The sequence below is a fragment of the Spermophilus citellus genome, assembly GCF_964194105.1.
Source record: "Spermophilus citellus genome assembly, chromosome: 2".
NCBI lineage: Eukaryota > Metazoa > Chordata > Mammalia > Rodentia > Sciuridae > Spermophilus > Spermophilus citellus.
This window is the reverse complement of record NC_138183.1, coordinates 148,228,491-148,241,323: the sequence shown is the minus strand read 5'-3', so window position 1 is coordinate 148,241,323 and position 12,833 is coordinate 148,228,491. Positions and strand designations below refer to the sequence as shown.

Below are 12,833 nucleotides of genomic sequence, written 5' to 3'. Positions count from 1 at the left end.
GTTTTGACTCTTTTGTCTTTTTTACTGGAATAATTCAGTTTTTCATTACTTTTATAGGATTAATAGTTCAAAGAGAACTAGACAGATATTTAGTAGAATCTCGGTTTGTATTTGTTTGACTGTTTTAATTCATGTTTAAATTAATACTAAGAATTTTGGGTAGAAATATTGCAAAAGTGTAACATTAGGCCTGGTGATATTACCTTTGACAACTTAGTTACATACAGGGTGCTTTGTGACATATACATTTTAAATTTGGTAAACATGTTGCTTTCCAGAACATTTACTCAAATTTGTTACTTTAAAAATTATGTTATTACTATCTCTGGTAGTACAATGCTATTCTTTTCTTGTGTTTGATTTTTTTTTTTCAAAGCAGTGATTGGATTGAATCCAGAGCCCTACACATGCAAAGCAGCTGCTCTGCCACACAGCTACATCCTCAGCCCACAATGGTGACTTTTAAAGTATCAAGTTTTCCACATTCACTAGCAGCCATCCTTCTGTAAAGAAGAGCCTTTTCTCTCTTTCCTCTCTTCCCTTCCTTCTTTTTGTTCTATCAATGTGTATTCTTGAATTCTTCCACTATTTTTTAATGTATTAGGTGGCGTAACTATCATCATCTTTTTAGATTCTCAATATTTCCAGATCTGATCAATGGGAGCCCCTTTTATGAGCCCCCATATCTTTTCCACGTGTTTCTTAGGTATTTGAATATTTTCTTGTTTTCAACCCGGAATGTGCCCTTCCCCGGCCTGCACTCAAGCGTTTCCCAAGAAGCCCTGTTCCATTTAGTTGGCATCATAGGTAGAAACCAGCATTGAGTGCTACCTATGCTTCTGACTATTGGCCAATACTGATTCTAGGTATTTCAGGGCACAGAACTAGCAAATATTTTTTTAAAAAATCTTAAATTTTACTGATGTCCAAATTTCCAATGCAATAACATAGCATTCTTTCTCTTTATCTCAAATTCTATGTTGATATCTTCTTTCGTTCAGATGAGAAACTTAATTTTCCACAAAATCAGTGAATTTATTTATTTCCTTAATCTAACAACACATTCAAAATCTCTCTGTAATATTTTATAATTCTCTGCATAGAGACCTTCATGTATTTTTCATTAGTTCATTTTCTTTAGGTGTTTGATATTGTTTTAAGTAGTATTTTTTCATACTTTTATTGAATAGATATTTAATTTCACTAAAGAAATTAATTTTTCTTACATTAACTTTTATATAATGACTGTGCCTCATTGAGATATTAATTCAAATGGTGTACTGTAGATTTGTAGTGCAAAAATTGCCTTTTTCCCTATTCTGTGGAAGATTTCTTCTTAAGTATTTGCTAGAAGTTATAGTGGACTCTCTGGAACTGGAAAAGTATGGGAAATTATTTTTTAAACAATTTATGTTTTTGTATGTTCTTATTTTTATAAAAATTTGAATATTTTTAAAAAATTTCTTTGCAGTAACATTCTACAGATATCACCTTAAAGTGTCACTTAATGTCGTGATGTCTATAGTGATACTACTACCTTTTCAATTCTGATATTAGTCATTTGTACCTTCTATTTTCTTCACATAGAAGTTTATCAATTTTCATGATCTTCCAAAGACCACTATTTTTTGTTTTGTTCATCCTCTCTATTTGTACAAATTTTTATTTCATTTTCATTTGTTCCTGTTTCCATCATTTTCTTTCATTTAAAATACTTGGTTTAATAGTTGTTCCTTTTCTAGTATCTTGAGATAGATGTTTAGATACTTAATTATGAGGCTTCTTGTTTGTTTCTAAGTCAAGTTTTTAAAACTATAAATGTAAGTATATCTGTAGTTAAATTCTGAATTTGGACTTGTTATTTTTCATTTGCAAGTTTTTTAGCATATTTCCTAATTAATATGATGATTTTCTTTTTAAGCTGTGTTATTCACAAGCACATTGATTAATTTTCTCAGATTTTCTATATTCGTTTAGTTATCAGATATTTTATATGAATGTTCATAGAAATTCTTTAGACCTCTAAATTATATCCTGCCTCCTGCAGGTCTTACTCTGCTCTGATGGATGTGTACACTAGAATCAGACAATCTTGATATGGTTAGGATCTAATTAACTTCAGCCATGGTGATGGCCAGTCTATTTCTAATTCTCCTCTGTCTTGAGTGTAGTATCCTAGGGTTCTGTCCAAACAGCTGAGAGGTTTTCAGAGACACTACCCTGTTGGAGACCTCAGTCGCTGCTTTTTCTTCTCACTTTGGCCATTCGTTTTGTACTTGACACTTTCCTCAAAGGGTAAATGGACATCTGGTACCAGGCTCGAAGTTCTTGGCTTCCTTCCTCTTCCAGGATTTGGCACTTAGCTTCTTAAAGCCTTCGTACACAATTGACTCAATTATCTTTGCTGCTTTCAAATAAATTATTAAAAATATTGTGCACAGCTTCTCACTGACCAGAAACAACTCAGTCCAGCATTGCTGAGATCAGGACAGGGGAAGTTTTGATTCACACATTCAATTGCTATGAAGTCATAAAAATAAGTCATATGTTTAAGTTCTAGTTTTTCTTCTTGCTAGATGTTTGGAAAAATCAATTAATCTCTAAGCAATGGTTTCTTTACCTGAAATGGTGATACTTATAGTAGAACTTACCTTGTAGGTTTATTGTGAGGCTTAAAAGAATAAAACTATGTAAAACATCTAGGAATTGTCCTTGACACAAAATATGTACTATATACATTTTTGTTATCATTGCCGTTATTATTTTTATTATCATTGACATGAATCATGTTAGTGAGTTCTAGGCATTTTTCAGTTTAGTTTTTATAAATAAAAAACATTTAAAATTATGCATATATGCATTGTATAATATGGACTAGAGTTTAAAAATCATAATGGAAATTTAAAGATGAGATCATAAAGAGACTAGCAGGACGTGATCTTTTGGGAGAATGACTCCAGTTAAATCACTGCAATTACATATCTGGTCCTATCCTCACAAGTTAAGAGCATTAATCCTAATACTGATGTCACTTGAGGGTGATGAGTCACACAAACACATGTCAAAATAGACACATCAGCCTGCATTCTAGTGTATGAATTTATGATGAAAACTTTCATTTCTGCCATTTTAAGGCTTATCATAGCATTACTAAGGCATTGTCTGTTTATGTACAATTTTATTTTGGAACCCAAATTGAGGTTAAGAATCTCCATCAGTGCACATGGGCCACAACAGGATGAGAACTTTTACCTTAAGAGTAGGAGGCACTTTTCCATGCCCTAAACCTTGCAGGAGCAACATCATGATGCAGCAGTATCAGTCAGGCACTGATGACAGTTTCTAGCTTTTCCTTGGTTTGCTAGGAGACTCTTGTAGTTAGTCATAGCAGTGTTCTAGTGCCATGTCTACCATTTATAAAAGATGTGATCTTGCACAGATTTCTTAAATTCTTAGGGTCCTTGTTCTTTATGTGTGAAATTAAACACAACCTTGCCTCTGAGGAGACTCAGGATGATTCAATCATACTATTAATTTCAGGAATTTATTAAGGTTCCAAAATATACAATATTCTCAATAAATGGCTATTACAACTTTTCTAAATGAAGTAGACTATCTCATCATGTAGTTTTCACCATTATGTATAAATTTTATAAGTTCCTGTGTCTAACCTCCATTCATTTACAATTACAGATGTTTCTCATTTGGTATTGGAGAAGGTGCCTCCACCAGCTTAATAAAAAGCATTGCCCGGGTGTCAGGGGGAACTTCTGAGTTTATCACAGGCAAGGACAGGATGCAGCCCAAGGTGAGGGGCAAGCCATGTGTCCAGAGGTGGTCAATCCAGACCAAGTATGCAGCAGGGTGGGGGACACTGCTACAAGGGTAAGAGCCTAGCTTGCCTCTAACATGCATTTTTCCAAATACCCAAGGTATGAATTATATTTTCAGAGGAGCTGATTGGGTCTTACATCAAATGTTTTTACTTTGGAGAATGGCATCTGACCCTCATAGCTGGAAGTCCAGAGATTAGATTCTGAAAGAGCTTGGGCTGGGGATATTGCTCAGTGGTAGAGTGTTTGCCTGGCATGCATGAAGCCCTGGGTTTGATCCCAACACCACCAAAAAGAAAAGAAAAAAAAAAACCTCCCTGAAAGAACTTTAGGTCTTGTATTTAAGTGCCCAAACAGAAACTAAGAGCTTTGGCTATCATGTTTGAGACTCCAGGCCTATGCTTCAGGACCTCTTTTAGTGGCAAATTGATATTCCATTATCAGTGTGCACAAGGAAAAGATATCTCTGGTTCTGTTTCTAAGTTCCTCTTTCCCAGTTACTGCCATGTCTTCTCTAGTTCCATTCTCCATGGATCAACTTTCCCTAGCATATCATTCATTCACATTTATGCTATTAAATCTCTCAACCTTAGCTTCCTGTATATAAAGCAAGATAAATAATACCCATATCCCCAAGATAGGGTTAAAGATTAGACATAACTTGTATTGTACCATATAGCAACTGATACATGATAAATATTGAGTTAATTATAATTATCTTCATCCTTTTTTATTTATGTTTATTGTATTTCCTTTCCTCCATCAGGTTCTTAGGTCTCTGAAGCACTCTCTTCAGCCTGCAGTAGAAGACATCTCCTTGAGATGGAATTTGCCTCCTGGTGTGTCTTCTAACTTGCTTTCTCCAGAGCCAACTGTTATCTTTAGGGGTCAGAGGTTGATCCTCTATGCCCGACTCACTGGAAAAATGCCGGTGAGTCCCAGTTCTTATTTGTTTCTCTGTTCAGAGTAGCTACTGCCCTGACAGATTCGTTGAAGCTGGTTGGTGTATTAAGATTTTAGTAAGAGGTTGTAAATGCCAGGTAGAACCAGCTCTCTATCTCCCCCATCATTTCAGGTCTCTGGTTTCCTGGGATACCTAATCACTACTAAGAAATGATAATGTGCTGAGCTGGGGAGTTGCCCCAGTTCTGATCACTTTCTCTGTGATCTTTTCTTTTTATCACTTTTGTTCTTCTCCAATTTGTAGGCTGCAGAGGCTACAGGAGAAGTAGGCCTCAAGTACACGCTCCAGGGCAAAAGATTTGAGGATAAACTGACATTTTCTCTCAAACCCAAGCCAGATGCTGAGTGAGAATTGTTTTTTCCCTTCTCTTTCTTGTTTTTCTAACCTTTTGCTCCACTTCACTTCCTTGCCTTTTCATTTTGTTCCTTCTATTCTTATTCTTCCTTCTTCTTTTTTTTTTCTCCTTTCTTACTGCTTACTTCTTTGGACTGTGGCTTAAAATGTGTCCTTGTATTCATTCTTCCTTTGTGTGCCACTCTGTTTCTATTCTTTCCTTCTCTAATTTTTCTTTCCTCTGCTATCTCTAAATTTTAAGAGCACCTATTAGCTAGAATGTGGGTGTTTTTCCCCACCTCTCTGGAAATTTCTTTTTTTTTTTTCCTTTCAGCCTCACTATTCACCGTCTTGCTGCCAAATCCTTCATCCAGACCAAAGACCTTGGCCTCACACAGACCTCAGCAATGGACAAAAAAGACGTGTTGAAGATCAGCATTGAATCTGGAGTCATCAGCTCCTTCACAGCATTCATTGCCATAAACAAGGAACTCAAGAAGCCAGTTCAGGGGCCCCGGGCTTACAGGCAGATTCCAAGGCCAGTTCTGTACAAAGCCTTTAGGATCCCAAGGATTTTATGTGGTGAGTTCTATTCCATGCATAAGTCTCATGGATAGCTGCACACACTATTTTAAGGAAATTGTTGTGAAATATTTTTAAAAACATTGTTTTCTTTTTTTTTCAAAAAAAAATTATATACACATTTAGTAGTAGATAGACACAATAACTTTATTTTATTTGTTTATTCTTATGTGGTGCTGGGGACTGAACCCAGTGTCTCACACATGCCAGGCAAGCACTCTGCCACTGAGCCACAAACCCAGCTTGCCCTCCACCTCTAGGATTTCTGCCTAGTGTTAGAATTTTGTCTTACTGAAGTAGAATATAATCTATTGGCAGAGAGATTTAATATGAAAAGGATAGTAATGTGTACAAGGTGCACATAATCATTTAACAAATAGTTTAAATATGAAGCTGATTTATGTTCTTGATAATGAGGTAGCTAATGATTATCCAAATGGCTGACATTTGGAATGATGTGGTCCTGGAAGTGGTGGAAGTCAGGACTCAAAGAAAAGGCAAAGATTTAAAGGAGTCACTGGGAATAGTTGGAAAATGGATTGTCCAGAGAGAAATAGAAACATCTGTGAAGGAGGGTTGAGGGTCCAGTTAAGTTTGGCACCTTGACTTATTTTGTGGGACCACACTGCCAAAAAAAACCTTAGCTTATGTTTATCTTTTCAGCAACTTTGGCATAAAAATGTTGGGCTCATTGCAGTTTTGGGGTTTTGCTAGATTGGATGTAATGAAAGGAAATTACCAATGTGGATTTGTAGATGTTGATAAGCAGTTGGCAAAAATTAAAATTGAGATGTAGATTGAGTACACAATGAAGATGGAAGGAGGTTGATATATAGGAAAGCAATATATCAAAAGATATATTAAAGACTTAAGTGATTAAAGATTAAAGACTTAAGTGATCTAGAGGAAGTGAAAATTCAGATAAAACAGGAAAACTTGGATATTTATATTTAAAAGTAAGATTTTTTTTCAATTTATTTTTTATAAGTGAAACAATTCTTTGTGATAACAAAACCATCATGACTTGGGAGAGTGAGACCGAAGAAGAATAGAACCCAAGTAATTACATTGAGAAGGTTAAAAACCTGGCTGTCTCCATGGGAGCTGAAATCTCTCAAGAGGATGGCCGACCTAGGAATAGAGTGAAGTCTATGGTCTGGTTTTCAGTTTCCTTAGTGGATGATGGGAGATGACCAAGAGTTTGGGAGCTGACAGTGATAAGGACATTTGGGAGGTACCCTGTGAGGGTGGAGGAATATTGATCTGGACTGAATAGGTTGCCAAACCTGGATGGTTGGACTGCAGTACATTGAACAACAGCCAAGTGAGAGAGATGGAGGGAAAAGAATGTTTTGGGAGGATTCATGAGTCTTCATTTAAGACTTAGTTGGGGCTGGAGATGTGGCTCAAGCGGTAGCGCGCTCAGCACCACATACCAACAAAGATGTTGTGTCCGCCGAGAACTAAAAAATAAAATATTAAAAAAATTCTCTCTCTCTCTCTCTCTCTCTCTCTCTCTCTCTCTCTCCTCTCTCACTCTCTCTTTAAAAAAAAAAAGACTTAGTTGGAAGGAGCCTCTTGAAATGAAAGTAAAGAGGTAGGTAAGATTGTTTAGCCTGTGTCAGGGGTTAGAGAGGGAATAATAGAAAATAGAGATCTGAGAGTGTAAGGGTGTGTTGTGTTCAGTGGTGAGCTCATGGGAGAAGAATGACACAGTTAGGGTAGACTTTATATTATTTTGGCCTGCTGCAGACAGCAAGGGCAACTCATTGTGTACATCGGTATTTTTCAGATTTTCAACAGAACTCAGGCTATAGTGATTGTTTTTATCTATGATTACATGGGATTCAGCTTTCTTTGCTACCATGACATATCAGGAGAATGGTTAACATCCCCATAGGCCTATAAATCACCGTGGTCCACAGTGTAAGTGAGCATCTTTCCAGGGACATTTTCTCACCACTGTTTGTCACACATAGGATCAAGCGCACCTCTATTACATACTCAGAGCTTGGGGAATACATGCTCATCTCTCAGAGGTTCTGTCTTTATGATGGGAAACCCGTGTTCTTCCAACAACAGCAGGACCAAGTCAAAAAGTTATCATAAAGGTGAGGTGGCCTTATTTCACTTTTCTAATCTACCATGTAGACTTTCTAGTCTATGATGTCAACTAATGGGATGATTTCTAAATAAACACAGCCTTTTCCCCCCTCTCTACCTACATATGTTGTCTGCAGGCAACAGAGTTCTGTCTGGAAACAGCAGAACTCTGCTTTCACCCTGTTTGGGCCCCCATTTCCCTAGTCATCCTTTTACAATTTGGGTTTGAAGATAGACCTGGGTACTGTCTGACCATTCTCTCGGGAGCAGACTTGTGGCAGCCTGTCTCTGAATCCTGCAGCTTATCTCAGGTGTGCTCAGAGTTCAGGGGCTCAGTGGTTTCCTCTCGTTCCTTTTTTCTATTTTTCCCTCAAAGTGATTGGAGGCACTAAACTTATGCAGCTGATTGACCTCCAAAAAGCAAATGGTTCCTGGGATCTGAATGAAGATCTGACTAAGATCCTAGGTGTGAGTTTGGAAGACCTGCTTGCTGCACACCCTGCCCCGGTAAGATTCAAAGAAAACAATGGAGTAGGTATACTTTTAAGGAAGTAAAGTTTGTAATGGGGAGTGGGGGTGTGTATTGGTCATTGTTTCATCACTGTAACCAAAATACCTGACAAAAGCAACTTAAAGGAGGAAAGATTTGGCTCAGAGTTTTTAGTCCATGGTCAGTTGGCTCCATTGCTTTAGGCGTGAGGTGAGGCAGAATAGCATGGAGAAAGTGGTTGGTGGAGTCAAGTTGCTCAGTTCATGGCAGCATGGAAACAGAGAAAGAGCAGAGGAAGTGGGGTGGCAAGGGAGAAGATGCAGCGTTCAGAGGATGTCCTCAATGTCCCACTTCTTCCAAAAATGCCCTGCCTTCTCCCAATAATCCACTCAAATCATTAATCTACCAAATGAATTAATACACTGATGAGGTCAGAGCCCTCATTATCTAATCATTTCCTAAAAGCTCCATCAGTGCATTGTTGCATTGAAGAACAAGTTTTCACATCTTTGGGGTACATTACAGATCCAAACCATAAAAGGGTAGATCAGGATCCACCTGAGAAAGCAGAACACAGAGGGATCCACAGACATTGTTAACTTCTAATAAGTCAAGGTTGAAAGTTTTTCTGGTTATTTTAGAATAGAAATAACAAGGAATTTATGGGCCAGCTAGTAGGAGTTCATGTGAAGGTTGATGGAATACAAGGAGAAAGTCACAATCCTTTGAACTTAAAATCATATTCCCTTCCAGACATCTTAAATGTAAAGTTAAAACTCAGGTTGTCTTCTGTACCAGGAATTGTGCTAACTTAACATTCATGACCACATTTACTCCTCACTTCAATTAAATAAGGTGGGTCCTATTCACGTTGTTGTTTGTAGATAAAGAAGCTGAAGCTTACAGGAGTATAAATATGTGTCTGAGCCAGTGAGTGGCAAAGCTGCATTTAATGCTAGGACTATCTGTCCTCAGAACCACTAATAATAACCCCACTATTAATAGTAAAGAATGTGGTTCATACATAAAAATGTTCATCAAAGTCAGGATAGGTGAGTACAAATGGGAGCCACCTAGTTATTTTAATAATTGAAATATACTGACAGAGATAAAATATATTCAGAATGTACATTCAGTTAAGGTAACTTGCTAAAACTTCTACTCCTAGAGAAATTGATAAAATATGATGGCTGTCAAAAACATAAAATCCCATTTCAAACTTTCAAACTTAGGAAAACAATGAACAAACCTTCAGATTTTCTATGATCTGAACATGTAACATCCATGAGTCACCTGTGGCTATTGAGCCTTGGAATTGTGGCTAAGGTTAAATAAAAATTTTAATTGAATGGAGGTGTTCTATATTGTGAAATATATACTGACTTCAGGTAAAAAATAAACAATGTACAATGTACTATCAAAATTATTTTATGTTGATTTCAATTTAAAATAATGATTTTTATAGTGTATTGGCTTACATAGATACTAGCTGAAGTCAGAGCTCACCAGTAGAACACATGCTTAGCATATTGAGGTCCTGGATTCAATCCCTGGCACCAAAAAACAAAATAAAGTAAAATAATAATAAAATTCTGCCTATTTGCATTTTACTTTTTAAGGTATAGCTACTGGACAATTTAAAATTCATTCTGTGTTTGGATTTTATTTCTAAAATAAGTTGGAGCAGGGATGATGAAGTTCAAGGAGCACAAGACATGTCAGGTTGACGTTTCCTTTTTGACATGGCAACAAAGCCAACAAATCAAGTGCGTCAGAGACCTGGTAGATATATATTTCAGGAGGGAATTTGAATGTTTTGTAATGATGAATATCTGGACCAAGAGTAAAGGAGGTGAACATTCAGAACAGTTAATTATGAATTGATTTTTAAAATGGAATATATTTTTAAACCATGAAACTGAATTTTTATATATCTTCTGTGAAGATTTTGATGAGGATATAGATCAGATTTTCCTACTCATGGATGACAGAAAAGAGAACTAAAGTGTTAGGATGACAGAAAAGAGAACTAAAGTGTTAGTCAAGAGTTTGGGGATTCCTAAAGTCCGCTAAACAAGGAATTGCAATTTTTTCATGAAACAATGCGACCACCACTACTGCAAACAGAAAATATAGTAATAATACAACTAAAGAATAGCTTTTGGTTTTAAATTCTCAATGCCACAGTTGAAAGGGGGAGAAATGTGCCTCAAAAGTCATTGCATATTACAAACAACATCATCATATTGGAAACAGGAAGAGGGGAGGCAAGAAGATTTCCTGACCTGCCACAGTACTGTTGAACTGAGGTCAGAGAATTCATAAGAATTTTCTCCTCCAGTTGTTTTTCAAAAATAATTGTGACCTTTGTTTTTAAACCAGGAAAACAGCATGGGAGTTCCTGATGCTTTTACATGATCTTCCTTTTCAGGAAGAATTGAAGGAACTAAAATTTTGATAAAATTAAGACTATTCAAATAGGACATGGTAGCTTTTTACAAATTTTAAAGCTTATGATATATATGAGAAATTTCCCTTTATCCACTGACTCTATAACCTGAAGTTTTCATGAACAGTTGGTGAAACTCATGGGTGACAGTCTTCTGATCTATGGATGAGATTATCTTTTAAGGAGTATGATTACAATTAGACTATTCAGAATCAGTCACACCTCAATTATTTGCTGGAATACTAACTTTGGGCACTTCATTTCACTTCTGTATGAAGCATTTTTTGTCTTTAAAAATGTGGGACTGGGTGTGGTGGTGCATGCCTATAATCCCAGCGGTTCTGGAGGCAGAGGCAGGAGGATTGTGAGTTCAAAGCCAGCCTCAGCAATTTAGCTAGGTGCTAAGCAACTCAGTGATACCCTGTCTCTAATAAAATACAAAATAGGGTTAGGGATGTGGTTCAGTGCCCAAGTGCCCCTGAGTTCAATTCCTGGTACCCCCCCCAAAAAAAATTTGGTTATTGATAATTCCTCATGCCTTTGTTTAGTGGAGAGTAAGAATGAGGATTAAAATTTTAAAACATGGGGAATGATGTTGGCCAACTTATATCGTTATATCATGTGCATGTACAAAATATGTAACAAGAAATCCCACCATTATGTACCACTATAATACACCAATAAAAATGTGGGAACGAAAAAAAAACAAAAACATGAAGACATTTTATAAAATTGCCATGCATGTGTTTCTCTTACACAACTGGGTAGTCCTTGCATGGGTGTTAGGGGTCTCTACACAGCTCTGGATTTAAAGCTTATGACCTTTCTACCCTAAGACTCAGTAGACTGTTGCCTTGGGGTACATGGCCTATCATTGTGCCTTGCAAGTGATAGAGTTAGAGGGAGACCAAATAATACCATGTAGCAGCAATTTGGGACTTGCCAGTAAGGAGGGCATGGCACTCTTTGCATGTCCTTAAGGGACTTCCTGCCCCAGCCCAGAGTCTTCAGGGAAGTCTCTGTCTATTGTACAGCATGTGGACCTCTCAGGCTGGGCCACTGCCCTGGCTGTGGTCTGGCTGCACACCCATGGTAAAGACCAGAAGATGGAGTGGGAGCTTCTAGAAAGGAAAGCGGTGGCCTGGATTCACACCCAAGCAGGTAAGAACCCACTCCCAGGGCCTTTCCTTCCCTCTCAGCTATGCACCTCCAGCCCTGGCAGAGGGTGACCCCAAGAGTCTTCATAGTCACTTCCTTCACTGTCTTGGTCCAGACAATTTCTGGGCTTTCAGGAGTCCTTTTCTTGGCAGGAGGAGGGTAAAATCTTGGATTTGAAGTAGGAGGGGGAGAGTTGAGTAAAGATGTAAGGGAACATGGATGGGGAGTGTGAATTTCTACAAGGACATAAAGTATGCTTGCTCTCCTCTCTCTCAGTACTAAGTTGAATAAGTACCAGGATGGACTTGGAGAACCTCCTTCTTGGAGGTTTATTATCTCACAGCTGCTGAGTGATTCTGGGACCAGAGAAAACTAAAGGAGAATGTGGGCATGAAGTAAAGAAAAATAAAGAGTATTGAGGAAAGATAAAGCAGAACTCAGGGTTTGGGGGTCACTGGGAGAACAGCTGTCTCATCTTCTGTCCCCCATCCCTGATGGTTCTTAACCTTCTTCACAGGCTCCACTGTGCCCATGCTTGTGAAGGCTGCAAATACTCTCCTGAAGTCATCTGTGGACCCTGCTGTCTTTGCTCCCTAAAGATGTCTTCCAGCAAAAAGAAAAAGGCGGGGTAGGGGGAGAGGTTTCTCCTTGGCTATCAGCACCCTTTCACCATTTCTTCTACTGTAATGTTTTGTGTTTTAAATCTCACCTATATCTCTCTTGAAATAAAAGTAAAGGATGTTCACACCACCTTGCCTCTCTAAGCACATCCCTTTGAATGTAATCTTCTTTCCCCAGCATGACCCTCAGACAAGTAATGGTAGTCCCAGAACCTATACCTTTCCTAGAGAAGTTCAAAGCATCCATATGCAATACTTAATATTCCTCCCAGGCTTTCCAGAGTGATGACAAGAAAAACAG

At 37.7% G+C, this 12,833-nt stretch overlaps 1 protein-coding gene across 2 annotated transcripts in view; it reads left to right on the top strand.

Moving 5' to 3' along the window:
* Positions 1-12,833, top strand: part of LOC308642264 (von Willebrand factor A domain-containing protein 5A-like) — a 31,375-nt gene that overhangs the window by 16,526 nt on the left and 2,016 nt on the right. Inside the window, exons 11-18 of one of the 2 annotated variants that reach the window (XM_081281108.1) lie at positions 3,694-3,808; positions 4,600-4,764; positions 5,041-5,141; positions 5,465-5,712; positions 7,692-7,823; positions 8,192-8,322; positions 11,789-11,915; positions 12,430-12,772. In XM_081281108.1, the coding sequence (XP_081137234.1) occupies positions 3,694-3,808; positions 4,600-4,764; positions 5,041-5,141; positions 5,465-5,712; positions 7,692-7,823; positions 8,192-8,322; positions 11,789-11,915; positions 12,430-12,509 (1,099 nt within the window). In that variant the 3' untranslated portion in view covers positions 12,510-12,772. Of the gene's footprint in view, positions 1-3,693; positions 3,809-4,599; positions 4,765-5,040; positions 5,142-5,464; positions 5,713-7,691; positions 7,824-8,191; positions 8,323-11,788; positions 11,916-12,429; positions 12,773-12,833 lie in introns of those variants that run through there. The other variant, XM_081281109.1, reaches the window with a different exon arrangement.